Source organism: Triticum aestivum, chromosome 2A, assembly GCF_018294505.1.
Source record: "Triticum aestivum cultivar Chinese Spring chromosome 2A, IWGSC CS RefSeq v2.1, whole genome shotgun sequence".
NCBI classification, from domain to species: domain Eukaryota; kingdom Viridiplantae; phylum Streptophyta; class Magnoliopsida; order Poales; family Poaceae; genus Triticum; species Triticum aestivum.
This window is the reverse complement of record NC_057797.1, coordinates 727,352,737-727,373,911: the sequence shown is the minus strand read 5'-3', so window position 1 is coordinate 727,373,911 and position 21,175 is coordinate 727,352,737. Positions and strand designations below refer to the sequence as shown.

Here is a 21,175-nt window from a genome sequence, read left to right as displayed (position 1 = left end):
AGGAATAGGAATCTTGTAGGAAATGAGATGATATGTATCTCAAATCCTATGAGTAGGAATAGGAAACAAGATGTCATTTGGTTGACACCAAAGGAATTTTTCCATTGAGTCTAGGCTCTTTTTTATTTTCCTATGAAATGTGGAGGATAGGAACCAATCCTATGTAGGAATAGGAATCCATTCCTATGAACCAAAGGGCTCTAAAGGAAAAAATCCTATAAGAATCCTATCCTCTAGAATTCATATGAAATTCCTCTAAACCAAAGTGGTAAGACTTTGGAGGAATTCTCGGTTACCTCACCAGTTTAAAGTTCCCAATTAAAGCATCAGATGGCATGGCTGCTAAGATCCTGGCGATATACCCGCCATACAAGAGGAACAGTAAATTGAAGGCAGCAAAAGTTGTCATTGCACTTGTAAAAACTAAATTAAATGGAGAAATTAGTGCTATTTGCTTTAGTTACACGCTTGAATATGTCTACGTTAAATTTAGTTTCCTTTTTTTAGTAATATGGGAATCCAGCTAAGTGGCGCTGTAGTTGAACGTATACGACCTGATAAGCACACAGCAATACAGCATGGTCCTAACTCCTTAGTTGCAGAAGGCAGAAAATTCTAACATGACACGCTGATAGATTGCATCGGAAAAGGTTATCAACATTTTTATTTCCCAAGCAACAGTAGTTCGACATGAGTTGCAATGGTCATAACAAAGGTCTATGTATTATTAAGCTGAGTTGGAAGAATAGACTACTTATTAGGCAGACAACACATTACCTACAGTTCATTAAGAAGTTCCATGCACAAAGAACAGAACAGCCTCAAGATTAAGCTGCTTGAAAAGTTCCACTATATTGAGAATTTGAGATGCAATACCGTTTAATGCTCTATGAGAAACACAAGCTACTCAATTATTAGGCATGTGAACAGGATCTGATGAATACAGCATGCAAAATTAGCTGACATATTGAGTTATTACTACTGATATCAGGATAAATCCCCCAACAATGCAGTGCTCTCACCTACACCATGTAGGAAGGTGTAGGAGGGCATGAATACTCAGTATCCCATGTCAAGACTGAAAAGTGGTTTCAGGCATAGAAAGGAATGCTCATGAAAATAGGCCAGCACAATAAAATAGTAGATAATTATCCCAGAACGATAGATAAGTACCATAATTTCGAAGCAGATTGAAGCTGGTCATATTTGTAGAATTTATTGCTATGGAGAGTTAGATCTCGAAGTAAAGATGAACCATGACCCTGCAAACCAAAAGGAACCGAGTTAGAGTGGATAAGGTAATTGTATGACAGAACAGCACAAGATTCACACTGCAAATCAACAATCACTCATCATCCAAGCCAAATTAAATGGATTACAAATCATTAGCTTTTTCCTTAAATACGTAAGAGCAAGCCTGTAGCATATGGAAAACTGGTGTTGTATCAGGTCTGAATTTGGGCGCCAAATGGTCAGAAATACACTAGAATATAAAGATATTTATGAATTCTTTCTTTAGAATCAGGCACATAACAGAATTAACCATTTTGGTTTCTTTGTCCCTAAGCCACATGAATGCAATGCGACCCATTATGTTTAGAAAAAATTGAGAACAGTGATAAAAGAAGCGGCAAACCCCTCAATGGCCCCTGCAGTCTGAAGGCTGCAGCATTCTCACTTGGAAAACAGGGCTGGCAGAAACAAACGTGCCGTGGGGACTAAGCATTCATTTAAAAATGGTTTGGAAAACTAACATTCTTAAAAATTCAGTATTAAATGTGTCGTTAATAAGGTCGCAGGTCAAATGATGAGGTACCTTTATTTGAGTGATGAAGCTAGCCCGGCAATAGGTCAAATGCAAGCAGACTTGGTACAGAATGATCAAACCCAGTCGAATTTCCAAAGTCCCGGTTCGCGGTGATGGCAGTGGCGGGTTCAGATGGAACTGCCATAAGGCTTGGTAGCGCAGGATCACGATTTTCTGGAAGTTGTAAAACTAGTAAGAGAAAGGAGAAACGGGCACTGAACCATTTGGTCGAACATGTAGCAGGCACCCGCCGGCCCAGAGACGGATAAGCAGAGGCAGGTCGCGTCACGTCGGCGCGTAGGCGCAGCCGCGGAAGGAAGGCGGAGGGGGCGTGGAGGGGATCTCAGCGAAGCGGTGGCGATGCTCACGGCGGAGAACCGCGCTCGGAAGCGGGAGGGCGGACGCCGCGACACGGTCGAGAGGCCGGAGGGCTTGGGCGCGGAGGAGGAGTTCGCCGTCAGGCCGGAGGGGTAGGCCGGCCCGGTGCCACGGCCCGAGGAGACCACCGATGGGATGGCGGGAGCAGGGGAGGGTGCGCTTGGAGTGCCAGTAATGGCGGAACCAGCTGGAACCCCCGCAGCTGCGTCCCCTGTTTTTTTTTTAAGTTATACTCCGTATTAAACAGTGTCAGCACTAAAGAGTCTGGAAAATGGCCAATCCATACGCAGAAGTGTGCGCAGCAACATTATCATTATCATTCCCTCGTAAATCACCATTCTTATGACCGGTTGATATATCATCATTATCTAACTCATCTTACTAATGCCAAAACGAAGCACGAAAATGAAGATGGCGAGAGCTCCATCCCTGCCCATCCAAGAAAAAATGAAGAAGCCATGGACCGTGTGGTCAATCCATAACATGTTGTAGGTGGTCAATCTATCAACAACTATAAGTCGTCCGCCCTTCCACTTCCGAGTATCGTCCTCCGCCTTGACGATCGCCACCACTGAGAATCGACCAGGAGCTTGGCACATTGACATGATCGGAGGTCACGCCGCCCTGCAACATACTGACCAAGGGGACGGACGTGGGTAGAAGAAAGAGCTTGTGGGTGCAAATCTATCGGTGTCTTGTTATAGCTAACAACGCGGGAGCAGAAGGATAGGGGCAATGCAAAGTGGTTTCTAATGGCGAGGCTGCGTAACGGTGAGGAACCCAACATCCACCCTTTCATCAACATTGGTAAGTAAAGCCATGTAGGATTCACTTATTCATGTCGTAGCGGATACCAAACCCAATATGACCGCGGGACCCATAACCAACTAAATACCTCTGCATCTCATACCGCCCACAACTTCACCCCAATATTTGTCATCCTTTCTCTCACCCCTTTCTCTCTTTCTCATGAGATCCGAAAATGACCGACTGGCAATGATACTAGTCGATGACATTGATGAGGAGTGAGGTTGAATTAGGCAGACACCCTAGCTCCCACGCCGCCCGATGTCTGATCCATGGCAAACCAGGAACCACATCATTGCAACCTATCTGATCCACCACTGGGAGTGTCGCCACCTGCACGCAACAGCCGCCAGTACCACTCTGGTGACGATAAAAACCCACCTCCGCTAAACTCTCTCTGGATTGTTTTTTTAATTCAATATTTGTGTCGGACACTCATGGTGATTTTTTTAAGTTCCGTGCCAAGAACTTTAGTGGGATTTATTTGTACTTTTCGAATTATTTCACGTAATTTGCATATGCATGTGCAAAAAATTTTGGAAATTTTTCTTATATTTGTTTTAGTTTTAGTAGTTTTTTATGTATATGGTATCATAAATTTGTGGCAGAATAGTTGGAATTGGACTTCGCTTCAATAATCAGAAATTTTTCAGATTTAGTCCAGCCTGAACATTTATTTCAATATTCTCTAATCATATTTTTGTGTGAAAGCATGTTTCAATATTCAAACTACGGATTGTGAATTTTGTTTTTTTCCTTTGAAATAAAAATGTTAAGGAAACATGCAAAAAATTGTGATATGTGGTATATGTGAAGTTAGTGAAGACATATGTATTGAAATGAAGTTGAAGTGTGTGTTGCGTGCATATCATGGCCAAACTGCTTGCTTCTCATAAACAAGAAAACATACATGTGAAATAGTGAAATTTATGTTACTTGAAGTATTGGCTAGAACATAAATGAAATACTAATATGTGCTATTAATTAGTTACATAAGCATTTCAATACGTGTAACTAAAAATGTTTTACAGAAAATGGGAAATATGTGTGATTGAAATTGGAATGTTTCTTCAATTTGTGCTTCTGAAATATATGTTTTTCACTCTAAATGCCTTTTCAATTTTTTTTTTCTGAAATGCATGTTCACTCTAAATGGCTTATTCAATTTGTGTTGTTGAAATGTGTAGAAATGAAAGTGTCGACAAAAATGTTAGTGAATCTGAAATCATGTTTTTTAATAAATTGCAATTATTCATGTGAAAAACTGAAATCGATCTTTTGAAATAATTGAAATCATCTATTTAAAAAAATGAAATGGGTTATTGAAATGCGTGAATATGATAGTGTTGATAAGGGTGTTACTGAAGCTGAAATCATTTTTTTAATTGATTGAAAATAAATGAAGTTGGTTGTTTGAAAAATTGAAATGAGTCTTCTTAGAAACCAAAATTGATATTTTGAACTAATCAAAATCAATCTTCAAACACAATGAAATGGGTTTGATAAGTTGAATGGTTATTTTGAAAATAATATGAACCATTTTTTAAATATAAATGAGTTCTTTCAAATAATTGAAACCGATATTTTTGAAATAGTTGAAATTGGTCTTTTGAAATAATTGAAACCGATATTTTTGAAACAGTTGAAATTGGTCTTTTGAAATAATTGAAACCGATCTTTGAAAATAATTGAAACACCGGTTTTGTGAAATATGCAACCACTTTGAATGAGATAATTGAAATAATTATTTGGGAATAAGTGAAACCATCATGTTTTGAAGTAATGAAATATGAAATTTATTTTAGAAGTAGTTGTTATCACTTTTTGAAACATGGTATGTTTCTAATATAATTGAAATAGGTTAAGCCAATATTTTGAAATAATAGAATAGTCAAAACTACTATTTTGAATTAAGAAAAATAATCAAAGTCACTTCTTGGATAAAAGATAGTGGGATGAGAAAAATCTTCATGAGATGAGAGCATGATGGGTCTCATACCAAAAAACAAATTGTGGCCTTGTGTGCCTCGGGAAGAGAAATAACTATTTTTTTGCAAAAAAAGAGACTCAAATCTATTATAAAAGTTCACCAGAAGTACAAAGCACCAAAAAAATAATATGGATTACATTGAGGTCCTTGAATCACTAAACGATCATTATCCCCACCAGAACGAGCCACCGTCGTGCCGCTCTTATACCGAAGCCGGCCTGACCTTGTCAATGACAGCTGGGACTCCCTTAAGAACCAGTGCCCTAGAGTTGCATTTGTCAATATTATCTGTAGATCTTGACATCAAATCACATTATCGCATACGCACGACGAAAAATCCTAGCATCGGTGACCCCGATGAGATGGCAGGAATGTATGTCAAAGCTTCGTCTAATCCTCTTCCCGACAGGTGGACTTGAGGAGGCTTGGAACCTGACCGAAAGACTGACTCGAAGGAGAAGCGTCGCCCTTATACGAGAACTAAAAACCCTAACCTTTTTTTTGCGAAAAAACTTTCAATCTATTCATCTTCAATCATGACAGTACAACAAACGCCAGAAATAAAAATTACATCCAGATCCGTAAACCACCTAGCGACGACTACAAGCAACGAAGCGAGTCGAAGGCGCACCACCGTCATCACCTCTCCATCGCCAGAGCTGGGCACAACTTGTTGTAGTAGACAGTCGGAAAGTCGTCGTGCTAAGGCCCCATAGGACCAGCACCCCAGAACAGCAACCGCCGCCGATGAAAAATAATGTAGATCGAAAGGATCCAAATCGAAGACACACGAACGTAGACGAACAACGACGAGATTCGAGCAAATCCACCAAAGATAAATCTGCCGGCGAGAAACACGAACCCTAACTTTCTTTCTTGAAGGAGAAAGGGAAGACGGATCCCTGGCTCTAGGTCTATCATCGTCCGTTGGAATGGCAGGCAAAGGGGAAGCGAATCCACGGATTCGTATGCGAAAATCTAGAGGAGAAAGGCTTTGGCCTAATCACGTTGCGGGCTCCCCGGCAAAAATCGGGAGGATGAAGACGTTGGCCTAATCACGTTGCGAGGAGGAAAAGATCTTAACACACGTCCGGGCAAAGAAATACCGACGCCAAAGAAAAACAGCAAAGGAATCGAATACCAGTAATGAGAAAACCAAATGAAAGTGAGATACCACTCAAGAAGGTGGCAGAAGCTCGTTGGCTAGAGATTCACCGGTAGCTTAGCGGAACGCTGGAAAGAAAAAACTATGAGCCTAATTAGTTTGTTGTCAAAAGTTGGCATGCTAAATTTTGGCAACTGCCAAATGTTGGCAACAGATTGTTGCATACCAATTTCACATAAATTTACCAAATATTGATAACTTTTGATTTTGCCAAATGTTGGCTTGCTAAATATTGACAATGCCAAATGTTGGTAGCAAACCAATCCACCTCATAATTTCGCAGGGGCAGAGTTGGGAACACACTGTGAGATGACTGGAAGTCTAGACTCGTCGAAAACTGGCCAAAAGGATCTAGTAGCAGTATCACTCCCACATTTCCGTCAGTTCAGGTCACCGCACCGCACCACCACCGGTAGCCATGGGACCCACAGGTCAGTGTCGCACCCTCTTGCTTCTGCTCCTCGCCGCCGCCGCCGCCGCCGCCGCGCCGGAGCACGAATCCTTGCTCCGCCTCCCCTCCTCGGCGCGCTCCCTCGCCCCGAAGACCCCCCGCTCCGCCGGCGCCGACCTCATCCGCGCCCTCAACCTCCACCCTCGCGACGCCTTCCCCCGCCGCCCCGGCGGCGTCGGCGTCGGCGGCAGCGATGCTCTCCCGGCCGGAACCCTCGTCGAGAGGCCGATCCGCCTCGCGTCTCTGGTGGCCGGAGACGACGGCACGTCGGTGAGCAACCTCGGGCACCACGCCGGGTACTACCGCCTCCCCACCACTCACGACGCCAGGTGAGCGGAGCTCACTCCTCCCGTCTCCTCCTCTTCGTTCATGCCGCGTCTCACGTGAGGATCCAGTTCCCGTGTCTTGACATCTGCCACTTTTGCGCACCGTGTAGGCTCTTCTACTTCTTCTTCGAATCCAGGCAGCACAAGAAGGAGGACCCCGTGGTGATCTGGCTGACGGGAGGGCCCGGCTGCAGCAGCGAGCTAGCCCTCTTCTACGAGAATGGCCCCTTCAACATAGCAGACAACATGTCGCTACTCTGGAATGAGTTTGGCTGGGATCAGGTATAATATATATACAGACAGTTTGTGTACTAATCAATCTGTGTGGTATTTTTCTTAGAGATTGCTTAGAACCTTGTATAACCTTCAATCTGTTTGGATATTGGCTGCTGCAGGAGTCCAATCTTATCTATGTTGATCAGCCAACTGGGACTGGGTTCAGCTACAGCTCTGATTCGCGGGATACCCGCCATAACGAAGCGACCGTCAGCAACGACCTATATGACTTCCTGCAGGTAATTAATTCTTGTCTCTATTGTGATAGGATGCATAAATGAAATGAAGATAAGCCCTAGTTCATTCTTACGGACTCGAAATATTACGGTATGCATTCCTGGTCGGTGAGCATATGTACATAGTAGGAACACATGCATCATATGTATTATTAAATCACTACCGCTATTGTGGGTGCTTCCTATTGTGGCGACAAGGTTAGTTATGCAAGAGTTGAGGTGAACCAGAGTGATTGCCCTTATTTGTGAGTTGCAATCAAGATGCAAAAATGACCTTCTGTGTTTTTCCTCATAAGTTCCTTGCATCTCTCTGCATGCGATTTTGATAGGCCTTCTTCAAGGAGCACCCGGAGTATGTTGAAAACGATTTCTATATAACTGGGGAGTCATATGCTGGGCACTACATTCCTGCCTTTGCAACTCGGGTGTACAAGGGGAACAAGAACAATGAGGGCATTCACATCAATCTGAAGGTTTAGTCATCTCTTTCTGGATCTATCCATATTGTTCTGTGTTATAAAGGTTTTTGTCGCTTGAATCCACCCTTGCTGTTAATTTTTCAGGGTTTTGCAATTGGTAACGGACTTACAGATCCAGCGATACAGTACAAGGCATACACCGATTATGCATTGGATATGGGTTTAATCACACAGTCAGAATTTACCAAGATTAATAAAATAGTTCCTGCTTGTGAATTTGCTGTCAAGCTGTGCGGTAATTATTCCTGGACTCATCGTTTGCTTGTGTGTAATAAATCTGTACCATTCGTCAATTGGTCTCTTGGAGACTGTCTTCATTAACATCATTGCTTTGTTGTACCAATTTGTTCATGGAAGTAAGAAAAGGCATAAGCCCAACTCTGATATACCTCACTTGATTTTGTCTTTTGTTTCAGGTACCTCTGGCACTGTATCTTGCTTTGCTGCCTATTTTGTTTGCAATACAATATTCAGTTCCATCAGGTTGATACTCGGGAACAAAAATGTAGGGTGGAATACAAAAGTTTATTTGGTTTTTCCTCATTTTTTGAAGTTTTCTGATTGATCACCTCATCTTTGCAGTATTATGACGTCAGGAAGCCATGCGTGGGGAGCCTATGCTATGATTTTTCTAACTTGGAGAAGTTTCTCAATCTGAAATCTGTCAGACAGAGCCTAGGCGTTGGAGACATAGAGTTTGTTTCCTGCAGCCCGACCGTCTATCAGGCTATGCTCTTAGATTGGATGAGGAACCTTGAAGTTGGGATACCTGAACTCCTTGAGAACGACATCAAAGTGCTGATTTATGCTGGAGAGTATGATCTCATATGCAACTGGCTAGGTGAGTGTCTTACAACTTGCAACAGAAAACTCTTGAAAATTGTATGCTATAATTTGCTTCTGTTTTGTCCATACCACATATCATCTGAGATTCTTCACTCTGAGAATCACATTGCCACACTTTTGTCATGTGATACTTGTGCTATGCTTCCTTACAATTGTGATTCGTGCAAGAGATCCATTAAGAATTTAATGGGCTTTAATATGCATTCATATAGCTTGAATCTTGATCGGTTCTGTAGTATGGAAATCGTATTGGAAGCACGGTTTAGAAATATATGTTGTCACACATTTGAATAACGCAAGGCATAATTGACCTAGTAGAGGTCATCTATACTTGTCAAATCACAGAAAAGGATAAAATCTACCTTCAATGCTTTTCATGCTGTGTTGTACATAACGGCAAACTGTATAACAAGTGCATGAAATAAGTAGGACAATATACGGTTCAAAATAAATATGCTCCGCTATTGGTTTTCTTGATTCTGGCTTTGTTTTCCTGATGACATACATATATAATCTACTGGTGACTTGGGCAGGAAACTCAAGATGGGTAGACTCTATGGAATGGTCTGGAAAGAAAGCCTTCGTGTCCTCGGTGGAGAAACCCTTCACGGTTGATGGAAAAGAAGCCGGCATTCTAAAAAGCCACGGCCCTTTGAGTTTTTTGAAGGTACGCAAACGCAAAGCTGACCCCCTTACCAACAGTCAGTTCTGGAACAAACAATAACCAGGCCTTTACTCAAGAGATTATCTGTCAATACAGTAGAGCAGAGTGTTATAAGGGCAAATGCCTGTTGCGTATTGTGCCGCGCTACATCAGTTTGGATTTTACTGTGAAACTAACTAGAGATGTTTTTGGCACTATGATCAGGTCCACGATTCTGGTCACATGGTACCCATGGATCAACCGAAGGCCGCCTTGGAGATGCTCAAGAGGTGGATGTCAGGAAACCTTTCAGACGCCTCCTCGAGCTCTCAGAGGTTCGACTTCGCCATATAATCCATCCTTGCGCTGGCTACTAGTGTAATGTATCTGGTGTGCACGCACATGCCTTGGGATGATCTTAGGTGATGGGAAGCTCGTCGGCGACCGTGCATATGCTATTTCCCTTGTACGGTGCTCGAGGTTGATGAGCGTGTAATAAAAGGCTTTCAGAGGATTGCTGGGGCAATGCGAATGCCGAATGTATCACGAAGATTATCGCCAATGAGTGACATGTGGACTACTTTATGCATTCCCTTATGCCTCCTTTGGTTCACAAGATTCTAGAAAAGAACATACTAGAAAATTGATAGGAATGCATGTGTAAAATAGAGGGTTAGAAAAACGCAGAAATTTTGCAAAGTTGGGTGTTTGGTTCATAGGAATTTGAAAAACACAGGAATCCTGATAAACAAAGTCAAACAATAAAAGGTACTCCCTCCGTTCACTTTTATTCACTTTTATAAGACCTTGAAGACATTTCAGATAATGTACAAAACAGCCCATTTTAAGTTGTCTGAAATGATTTATAAAAGTGAACGGAGGGAGTATAATTAGTAATCCCTCTTGTAAGGCTAGTCATAGTGGAAGTAAGGGCATGTTTGGTTTCAATAAGTCACCCGACTTATAAGTCAGGTGACTTAAAACTAGTGACTTATAAGTCACGCCTGTTTGGTTGTCACCTGACTTATAAGTCACCTGACACACCTTTCCACACCAATCAACATCATGCAGGTGGTGGGACCCACGCAAAAGGGGGTGACTTATAAGTTTTAAGTTGGGGTGGAGCAACTTATGACTTATAAGTTGGGGTGACTTATAAGTCGGGTCTGTTTGGCAAAATAAGTCACTTTTTTCACTTTTCGACTTATAAGTTGGTGACTTATTTGAAACCAAACAGGCCCTAACTTAGACAGTAACATAACGCATTTCAAGAAACTTTTGCTTATGTGGCATGTAGTTAATGAGAAGAGAGGTGTTTAGAGTAACATAAGGCTGGTCATAGTGGGGAGTAACTTATACTCATACTAGTGTCATGCATATGACACTAGTTTAAGTTACTACCTCCATAGTGCAAAGTATCTTAGTAGTAGTGTCATAGATTGTTTCACTTACTGCCTTATAGACTCATTTTATCTCGGGAAGCGTTAAGTTACAGTAATATATTATGTTACTCCAAACACCTCTCTCCTCATTAAATACTTGCCACATAAGCAAAATTGTCTTGGGGTGTGTTAAGTTACTACCTAAGTTACTCCCACTATGGATAGCCTAATATGTTAATATAACATAGCACTTTCTGAGAAAGGATGAGTTTACAAGCTAATAAATGAAGCCATTTATGATACTACTACTATGTTACTTTGCACTATGAAGGTAGTAAGTTAGACTAGTGTCATATGCATGACATTAGTATAAGTTACTTCCCATCATGACCAGCCTAAACTAACGTATTATACTACTCCCTCTGTCCCATAATGTAAGACGTTTTTTGCCACTATACTAGAATCAAAAAATGTCTTGCATTATGGGACGGAGGGAGTAGTGTAGGTAGCACTATGTTATTATGCCATTTAAGGATCAGTCTCATTATTCATGCACAGAAATTTGGAAAGGAGGTCCAAGCAGACTGTAAAATTCCTGTGTTTTTCTTGTGAAAAAACGGAGACCAAAGGAAAATTTTCTCCATTTTTCCTTTGCTACATTCTGTTAAACCAAAGGTTTAAAGTGTCCATTCTTTTGAACTTGTGGCACACTTTATTCATTCAACTCAAATAACAGTTGCATCTCAACAAGTAGAGCTAGGAGAAAACTCGGAGGTCTTCCCAAGAAATTACGTAATTTTTTTTTTTTGAAACGAGAGAAATTACGTAATTTGGATGATATGAAACCCTAGCTAAGCTGTGTGTCGCCTCTCTTGTACAATGCGCAAATGAAACCCTGGGAGCAATTTGGAAGCATCCGGATGGGCTTAATATCAGAATATCGAGACAGTCAGACTCGAAGATAATCCTTGAGCAGCCTAGCGATCAGCCGGTTCCATTCCATTCTTCAGCGCCGACACTCCCGCTGTAGGCGCATAAACACGATCTAATAATAGCGTCAACATAGAAAAGCTCGCTATTTCTATTGTCCTTTACACAAAGGCTTTTGAGTTCTAGCCATAGGAGACGTTTTTTGTTTTGTGTAACAATGAGCGCCTGAAAACTGGCGCACATAAACAAACGCCCAGCTATATGTAAATATTATCTGCCCTTGGAGCTCAGTAACTCACATCACACCACTCACGGACTATTCTTTTTCCGAAACGGAGGCAAAAGATTTGTCACGTCCATGGACGGAGCATCAGACATGTAGAATCAGAAGGACAAAACACACCTCCTCATTTAAACCAAAATAATAACACTATTATTTCTGGGCAATAGCAATCCACCACACCCTCACCAGTCTCAAACCATGACAAATCCTCCACCTAATAGACAACATGCCTAAATCTAGATAGATAATGCAAAGGAAAACAGGATAGTTCATAGGTCGCCGTGCGCCTCTCAGGCTCAGGCCAGCCGCTAGTCGTGCTGGACAGACACACTAGTACCGGTATGCCGCCGGCTTGTAGGGACCATCGACTGGGATGCTAATGTACTCAGACTGGGCCTTGGTGAGCTTGGTAAGCCTGGCACCCAGCTTGCCCAGGTGGAGGGCGGCGACCTTCTCGTCGAGGTGCTTGGGGAGCACGTACACCTTCTTCTCGTACTTGCCGGTGGCCTTCTCCTTCCACAACTCCAGCTGAGCAATGACCTGCAGCAAAGCACAAAATTGGATGCTAACTCATGGTTGTACTATCAGTTGTGAACTCAATACTAGTTAACAGTTGACTACACATTGATCATACCTGGTTGGTGAATGAGCAGGACATGACAAAGCTGGGGTGGCCAGTGGCACAGCCAAGGTTCATCAGACGACCCTCAGCAAGAACAATGATGCCAGTGTTGGTCTCAGGGAAGACCCAGCGGTCAGTCTGAGGCTTGATGGTGATGCGCTTGACACCAGGGTAGGTCTCGAGGCCGTTCATGTCGATCTCGTTGTCAAAGTGACCAATGTTGCAGACAATGGCGTTGTTCTTCATCTTCCTCATGTGGTCAACCATGATGATGTCCTTGTTTCCAGTGGTGGTCACAAAGATGTCAGCATCAGAGACAACGTCCTCCAAAGTGAGGATCTGGATGCCCTCCATCAGGGCCTGAAGGGCGCAGATGGGGTCAATCTCTGTCACGATCACACGGGCACCAGCCTGCTTGAGTGCAGCGGCACAGCCCTTGCCAACATCACCATAACCGCAGACCACAGCAACCTTGCCAGCGATCATAACATCAGTGGCCCTCATAAGACCATCAGGGAGCGAGTGGCGGCAACCGTAAAGGTTGTCAAACTGTCGACGAGAAACATACTCCAGATTAGTATTTGTTAGCAAGGTGAATATGTCATGCATTCTAAATTCTGATTAAAACAGAACAAGAGTACACTGAACAAATAATTACTCAGAATAAATCACATAATCGAGCATGGCATACCGTAAAGGTTGTAAACTGAGATTAGTGTTTTTTACAACAAATGGGTTAGTAATTGTTAGCGAGGTGAACGTGTCACTGCATTCTACCTTCTGATTAAAGCAGACCAAGAGTAAATTGATTAAACAAACAAGTAAATAGAATACATCACATAATTCAGTGTATGTCGTAGTGCTCGTGCTCAAATGATATTCTATATTCAGACCCTCCCTGGCCGTCAGATCCAGAAAACATGCAACTAATGTTATTATTAGTAGTTAGTTAACACTTAACAACCAGCCTAACAAACACTGGAAGCAAAGACAAATATACAGAAGAAACGTAGATTAGAATTTACTTTTTATTAAAACACAAATTGTTAGCAAGGTTAACATGTCCTTTCATTATACCTTTTGATTAAAACGAAACAAGAGTACATTAAACAAACTACAGAGAATAAATCACATAATTCAGTGCATGACATAGCAGTGCTTCACACTAATATGAGTGCAGCCACATAGTAAAATTTGTTACGCAGATTATTTTATACTTAGACCCTCCATCGCCGTCAGACTCAGAAAACATGTGACTAATGTTATTATCAGATTCAGACCGACGCCGGCATGTGGAGTAGTCAGTTAGTTGACAATCAGCGTAACAGACACTGCTAAACCCACAGGCGAAGATACAGATCCAGTCTAATACCCCAACGCTGCTTCACCATTAAGCCTCATCTAAACTACGCAACAACAACAAGATCTAAATACTAAAACAATCAGATCTACAACATAAACATGATGCTCAAACAAGTAGAAGCTCGCTGGCACAGAGCATCAGATCTGAAATGGAAAATGGGAACCAGGGAAGGAGGTATACCTTGCTCTTGGTGACGGAGTCGTTGACGTTGATGGCGGGGAAGAGGAGGGTGCCGGACTCCTGCATCTGGTAGAGCCTCTTGACGCCGGTGGTGGTCTCCTCGGAGACGCCGACGAGCCTCTCCTTCATCTTGCGGTACTTGCGGGCGTCGGTCTTGAGCCCGTCGCGGATGATGGTGAGCACGATCTTGAACTCGGGGTTGTCGGTGGAGTCCGGGTCGGGGACCTTGCCGGACCTCTCGAACTCCTCCTCGGCCTTGACGCCCTCGTGGATGAGCAGGGTGGCGTCGCCGCCGTCGTCGACGATGAGGTCGGGGCCGCCGCCGGCGCCCCAGTCGAGGCAGCGCTCGGTGCACCACCAGTACTCCTCGAGGGTCTCGCCCTTCCAGGCGAAGACGGCGGCCGAGTCGCGGGCGATGGCGGCGGCGGCGTGGTCCTGCGTGGAGAAGATGTTGCAGGAGCACCAGCGGACCTCGGCGCCGAGCGCGGTGAGGGTCTCGATGAGCACGGCGGTCTGGATGGTCATGTGGAGGGAGCCGGAGATCCGGGCGCCCTTGAAGGGCTGCGAGGGCCCGAACTCGGCGCGGCAGGCCATGAGGCCCGGCATCTCGACCTCGGCGAGCTCGAGCTCGAGGCGGCCGAAGTCGGCCTGGGAGAGGTCCTTGACCTTGTACTCCCGGCCGGACGCGGTCTTCTCCACGGAGAGCGCCATGGAGGAGAGGAGGTTGGTGGATTGGATCTGCCGAGGAGGGAGAGGAGTGGTGGGAGGAGGCGGCGATGGGAGAGGGTTTGGGGTGAGGAGGGTTTTATGGGGAGCGGCTCCGGTGGAAATGGGCTAGGCCAATCCAGGCCGTTCAATTGTGTATCAACGGTCAGCGCCACGCCTCACGAAACCACCGGATGATTTGTCAGAACAACCCTGGCGGCTGGCAAAATTACGAATCGAAACATTTTATTCCCCTCCGTGGTTTATTGATCCCCTCTTAGTTAAACCTACAATCAAAATTACTATAATAATACTACAGAATTAATACTTTTTGGAGACAAAAATACCAATTTCTTTCAGAACTTTGTTGAACGCAGGAAGAGAAATATGATAAAGAAACTAAGGACTCCTTTGATTCAAAGAATTTTCATTGGAATTTCCACGGATTAGAATCCTTAGGATCTTTTTTTTTTCAAATTAGTTGTTTGATTCATACTATTGATCGAATAGAAATTTTTTCTATGGATTTCTCTGTACTATTTTCTATAGGTTGTTTAGCATCCAAGCAAACCTCTTTGAAAGAATTCTTTGTTTTTCCTATAATGCAATCAAACAATCAAAGATCTTTTAGGATTGAGATGACCATGACATTGCAATCCTATTTTTTTTTCCAATTCCCATGATTTTAGAATACCACGTATCAAAGAGTCCCTAAAGGATGATCAAGGCATTTGGCATGATGGTTTGCCATTTTTAAATCCTTTCATCTCAGATTAATTTGCAGTTCTGTTCACTATCGAAGTAGTTGAACCAAATTCGGATGTGCTGAACAAAGTCATACTACATGTATCAGAAGCTATGCATAATTCTTTGACACAACCATATACAACAGAGGTGGTTAAGAAAGCCCTATTTTGCATCAGGGGCCGAGAGGCCCCCAGGACCGATGGTATGCATGCGGTGTTTTTCGAAAAAATGTTGGCACATTTTTCATATATAAGCTTACATTTGAGGGGTGGAATGACACCATCATATTTTTTCGGCTGGTGGGGGTAGGGTTTCGGTTGGGATCTCTCTCTTTCAGATCTGAGAGGGAGGGAACTGGGTGGTGAGGTGACAGTTGGGGTTGGGAGGAGCGGAAATTGAGAAGGATTTTAGGGTTTAGGCTAGATTAGAAAGGTGAGTGTTGCTTAAATAGGTAGGGGTGATAGGGAGGGGTTTGGGCTAGTTTTGGGCTGGTTTAGGAGGCTCTTGGACTTACAGAAAAGAAGGAAGTGGTTGGCCCGACTGCAAGTTTTATTTAGCAAATCATTTATTATATAGATCGCCTATTATTGTCTCATATTCAAACGTTCGGGTAACCAGCGGACTCCGAATCGGACAAAATTTGACATACAACTTCGATAATATAACAAGACCACGCAAACTTCTGACTCGTTTTCACGGCTTCGGCGCGTGCCCACCAAAGCCCTCTCTTGCACCCCAACTCCCACGCGCGCTAGGGAGAAGCCAGACACGAGACAAGAAGCCAGGGCGGAGAGTGGCGGCAAGGAAGGAGAAGTTGTTGCGAATGGTGCCAGCAGTTTTGACGTGCTTTGGCTGTTGCTAATGCTTGTGCTAGTATTGCTCGGCAGAGGAGAAAGAGAAAGGATAGATAGATGTCAGAAGAGGAAGAGAGGGAGATGCGCTTTGAATTCTGATTTTCCAGGCGTCATCATTTGATTTTCCAGGACGTGCGTATAATATTTTTTTCGTCGACAAACGTGACACAGTGGACATTAGTAGGTTTGCTAAGGACACGCGTGTGTTCGCTCATCGATCGATCCTCTTGCCACGCTCCCGTCGGCCCGACACTACCGCTTTCTTTGTAATCTACACCTAATAATAAAGGGAAGAGTGCTTCTGACCATTCGTCCAAAAAATGACCTCGAAGTTGCTATGAATTACCCGCTATCCCACCCATAAGTGAAGAAAATGATTCCGTTTTTCTTTCCAAAGTCGCCGTTGTGCTCAGTTGTTTTATAGAGATGATACCTAATATATATCACAGACACATAGGCGGCATAGTGGCTATAGCCCGTCTCTCCAACCCCGAAGACCAGATTTTGAACCCCAGGTTCCACAGTTTTCTCACTCATTTTTTCTCATGCATCTCCTCTTCATGGGCCAGCGTGTGGGGCATGGCACCTTTTTTTATTTCCTTTTTTGTCTTTTCTTTTCTCATTTCTGTTTTTGTTTCTTTCTTCTTTAAATTAATTTGAGATTTAAAAATTTCATAAAATTGTGAGTTTTGAAAAAAATGTCCAAGAAATCATAAAATATTTGTGAATTTAAAAACTGTTTGAAAAACATAAAATTTTAGTGGTTTCAAAAAATGTTGGTGATTTTACAAATCTGTTCAAAAATTATAAAAAGATCACAATTGAAAAAAATGTTGGGAAATAAAATCATGTTCATGATTTTGAAAAAATGATCGTGCATTCAAAACATATTAGCGAATCTTAAAAAATGTCCATGAAATTTTAGAAAATACTACAAAAAATTCAAAAATTTTGCAAATTTCAATTTTTTCTCAACTTTAAAAAATTTATCGATTCAAAAAATGTTTGCTTCGTCAAAAAATGTTCATGAATTCAAAAGCTATTCATGTATTTCAGAAAATGTTCGTCTAAACAAAGAAAATGTTGGTGAATTTAAAAAAATGTTTGCCGATTCAAAAACTGTTCGCCCATTTAAAAATCTTTTATGTTTAGGATTTGATTAGTTTTTGAAAAGTCTTGATATATCTAGGCATTGGGAGTAGTTCGTGGTGGATGAGATTTATTTTTAAAGTTTTAAATATGGGTGCGTCTAGCCGGCGCCCAGCCGCCTAGTATGGTTAGCGAGCGGCTGGTTATTTAAAGAATTTTTTTGTCCCCTTTCCTAATCAAAAAATCTTTCTCATCTAATCCATTTCTCCGCGACATATTAATAAACAGTAAGATGTAGCTACCTACGAGCCTCCGCAGTGTTTTGACGTCGTCAGCCGTCGGATCAAACACAGTAGCGAACCAGATCGATCCGTCGTCCCACCGAGCGTTGCAGGTCATTTTCACCGCGTCGCGCGACGCTTCAGCACACGCAGTCGGGCCGCTGCTCCACAAACCGAGCCAGGGGTCACCTCGTTCAACGGGCCGATCAGCAACCAAAAGCCCATGTAGCCTAGGCACGGCCGCAAGGGATTCTTCCACCTGTTGCGTGCGTACTCCATGCCCTCGAAAGAGAAAAACTTAAGCCGATCTCCCCTGTCCCCCACGATACGCAGATTCCGCAAATAGGCTCAGCGCCAACAGCGAGCGCTGTCGCGTACCTTCCGCTTCGGTTCCTCTCGTCCGCATCCATGCTCAGGTATGTTCTTATGCCCCAAAAGTTGATCTCTTCATCTTGCCGCAAAAAAATTGATCTCCTCATCTACCGGCTGTTGTGCCTTTTAGACGGCATTATTATCGTTTGGATTGTCCCTTTTACTACTTCCAGTTCGTCCGTTGAGTATTCCTTCCGTTTATGTCATGCTAATAATGGGATCATCGGCACAGGCAACCCCTTTCTTCCAGATTTTCCCCACTGCTTTTGTTAGGAAGATGTGCAGTATCAATTCATGACTGTATTTCAGGGCCTCAGTTCATGACTGTATGTGCAAACCTATGTGCGTGACAGAGAGATAACTTGTAATTCCATGCACTTCTGGCCCTCAATTCATGACTGTATGTGCACTATCTTTCAAGCTTTCAAGCTTCAAGATGCATGCACCACAATGTGTATTATTATTTTTGAATATTCCACAATGTGTATTTTGTACCCTAAATTCTTTCTCATTTACTCCCAAAGCAATTTCTCATGACTCAAGAATATAATCTTTAAGATAGGCAGGCGCGGCAACGCGCGCCTTTATGTTCTAGTTAAATAGCAACACAGCCATATTTTTCGGTGCATGCACTTTGTTCTCCTATGCATTTATTTGTGGTTTTAGAAATTTAAAATGGCATAACTTTTAATCCGCACATCGGAATTGCGATCTGTTTTCACCGTTGGAATCTTCACGACATGCTCTTCAAAACTAGATTCCGCATGGGTAATGTTTTGACGAACTAGTCTACTTGTCAACTAAACATCAATATGTGTGCAACTAGACTACATGCCGCGCCAACTGAGCATATGTGTGTGCCAATATTCTTTTTGTCAACTAAACATCAATGTGTGTGCAACTAGACTACATTCCCGCGCCAACTGAGCATATGTGTGTGCCAATAGTCCTGTCAACTAAACATCAATGTGTGTGCAAGTAGATTACATTCCCACGCCAACTGAGCATATGTGTGTGCCAATAGTCCTGCCAACTAAATATTAATGTGTGTGCAACTATACTACATTGCCGCGTCAATTGCGCATATGTGTGTGCAATTAATGTCCTGCCAACTAAACATCAATATGTGTGCAACTAGACTAAATTACAAGCCAACTGAGCATGTGTGTGTGCAACTAGTCCTTCTGGCAGCTAAACATCAATGTGCGTGCAATTAGACTACATTATAAGCCAACTAAAACATCAATGTGTGTACAACTAGACAAGCCAACTGATTTTAAAAAAAGTTGCACCATGTAGTACTAAAGTTGCACAATGTAATACTTTAGTTGCACCATATAGCACCAAAGTTGGCATCAAAAAAATTTCGTCAAAACATATCCATGCGGGATCTACTTTTAAAGATCTCGTCGCGATGAATCCAACGGTGAAAAGGAAACTCAATTCCAACGTGTGGTTTAAAAGATACGGCTTTAAAAGAATTTGAAACTCCAAAATAAAAGTATGTGGATCTATTTTCTCTATTTGATGGGACTAGTGTGAACACATTTAATGCCAGCATCAACATGAGGAGGGAGGCAAGGAGCAGGGGTAGCGCAGCGGCGAGCCTCCGACCAGGTGGCACCTGCCCCACACGCGAGCGAGATCGAGCGGCCCGGAGCCGGCCGCTCGGTTTGACTAAAAAGCGCGTAAGCACTTTTTAGATTTCAGGTTTAAACATTCTCTTGTGCTATACAATGATAAGTGTGTAATGCAGTGGCAAGTTCATTGCCTTGGGATTTATCATGTCGAAAATGCATTGCAATCATGTGGACATCACGTCCATCATCACAAGGTCGGAAGAAAGATAAGTGGCAACATGATGAGCCATCGTGTTAAAATAGAGGACGCTCATATATTGGGCTATTGAGTCACGTACGGGCATATTTGCTAGTGTATACTGTATCGGATAAAACTCACGTTAATATCCAAATGAGAACTTTGAAGATATTCAAAAAAAAAGGATAAAACTCACGTCACAACCGAACCTGTTTTTATTAAACACAAGCTATTTCTCGGCAACACATAACGTGGGCGGAGCCGGATCCCCTGACGTACGGCCACCTGACATTGGGCCACTGACGCGTGAGTCCGGATCCACACGTCAGCGAGTGCGCCGTACGTTCCAACGTGGGCATGGGACTAGAGCGCAATTATTCCATGGAAGCTAACCTAAACCGATCGATCAAAGGAAAACCTTCTCGACGTGGCCGGCCACCATCCAGCCTTCGATCTCCTTCTTGAGCCGATACTGCAACGCGAACGGCCCCTTGACGAACACGACGCACATCCTCTCAAGAACCAGCGCGTTCCGGAACAAGAGCCTGGCCATCATCCTCTGCAGCGCATCACCCTGGTAGTGGACCATGTTGATCTCCTTCACCCGGCTCCGCAAGCACGGCACCGAGAAGCTCGACTCGTCGGGGGCCGCGAGCCCTTCGGGAACCGCGGCGAACTCCATGAGCAGCGTGAGGATCTCCAGGTTGGGCGCCTGCTCCAGGATCCGGCGCATCACGCCGGGGATCAGAAGGGCACCTTGCAGCGCCAGCCGCGTCAGGCTGGAGAAGGAGGGGAAGCCCTCGAAGCAGCTGTAGGGCAAGTGTTGGTGGTGAAGGTGCAGGTGCCTCGCGGCAGAGATCTTCTCCATGAAGATTATGAACCTGTCGCGCTCTGATTCGGAGGCCGGTGCTTGGCAGAAGTTGACGGTGCAGGATGGTATTCCTGCTGCGCCGTGCAGGGAGAGGAGCGACTCTGCGGGCGCCGCGCCGGAGTAGTCCAGCGACCTCAGCTCTGACGCGTCGATGTGGACGGTCCTCAGGTTGTGGCAGCAGCGGATGGCGAGCCGGCGGAGGCGCTTGTCGAGGACGGAGACGGTGGTGAGGCGGTCGATGGACTGCAGCGTCAGGTCGACGAGGCGGGGGCAG

General features: G+C 43.7%; 2 protein-coding genes across 2 annotated transcripts; one reads left to right on the top strand and one right to left on the bottom strand.

The window, feature by feature from the left end:
* Positions 1 to 6,504: 6,504 nt before the first annotated feature.
* On the top strand, positions 6,505 to 9,993 carry LOC123190619 (serine carboxypeptidase-like). The gene is made up of 9 exons (XM_044603291.1): positions 6,505 to 6,927; positions 7,035 to 7,206; positions 7,320 to 7,439; positions 7,766 to 7,909; positions 8,000 to 8,150; positions 8,332 to 8,420; positions 8,498 to 8,756; positions 9,295 to 9,428; positions 9,630 to 9,993. Exons 1-9 carry the CDS (start codon positions 6,566 to 6,568, stop codon positions 9,756 to 9,758), a joined length of 1,560 nt encoding a protein of 519 aa, XP_044459226.1. The 5' UTR covers positions 6,505 to 6,565; the 3' UTR covers positions 9,759 to 9,993.
* A 2,133-nt stretch (positions 9,994 to 12,126) lies between these two features.
* On the bottom strand, positions 12,127 to 14,958 carry LOC123190618 (adenosylhomocysteinase-like). The gene is made up of 3 exons (XM_044603290.1): positions 14,165 to 14,958; positions 12,634 to 13,170; positions 12,127 to 12,539 (listed from the first exon to the last, which is right to left on the bottom strand). The coding sequence occupies exons 1-3, from the start codon at positions 14,873 to 14,875 to the stop codon at positions 12,330 to 12,332; spliced, it is 1,458 nt and encodes a 485-aa protein (XP_044459225.1). The 5' UTR covers positions 14,876 to 14,958; the 3' UTR covers positions 12,127 to 12,329.
* Positions 14,959 to 21,175: the final 6,217 nt, after the last annotated feature.

Coding starts and splice junctions, on each gene's coding strand:
- LOC123190618 (XM_044603290.1), bottom strand. CDS start 14,875: ATGGCGCTCTCCGTGGAGAAGACCGCGTCCGGCCGGGAGTACAAGGTC. Junction 13,171..14,164: donor ACTCCGTCACCAAGAGCAAG/GTATACCTCCTT, acceptor TCTCGTCGACAG/TTTGACAACCTTTACGGTTG. Junction 12,540..12,633: donor CCTGCTCATTCACCAACCAG/GTATGATCAATG, acceptor GCTTTGCTGCAG/GTCATTGCTCAGCTGGAGTT.
- LOC123190619 (XM_044603291.1), top strand. CDS start 6,566: ATGGGACCCACAGGTCAGTGTCGCACCCTCTTGCTTCTGCTCCTCGCC. Junction 8,151..8,331: donor ATTTGCTGTCAAGCTGTGCG/GTAATTATTCCT, acceptor CTTTTGTTTCAG/GTACCTCTGGCACTGTATCT. Junction 9,429..9,629: donor GCCCTTTGAGTTTTTTGAAG/GTACGCAAACGC, acceptor CACTATGATCAG/GTCCACGATTCTGGTCACAT.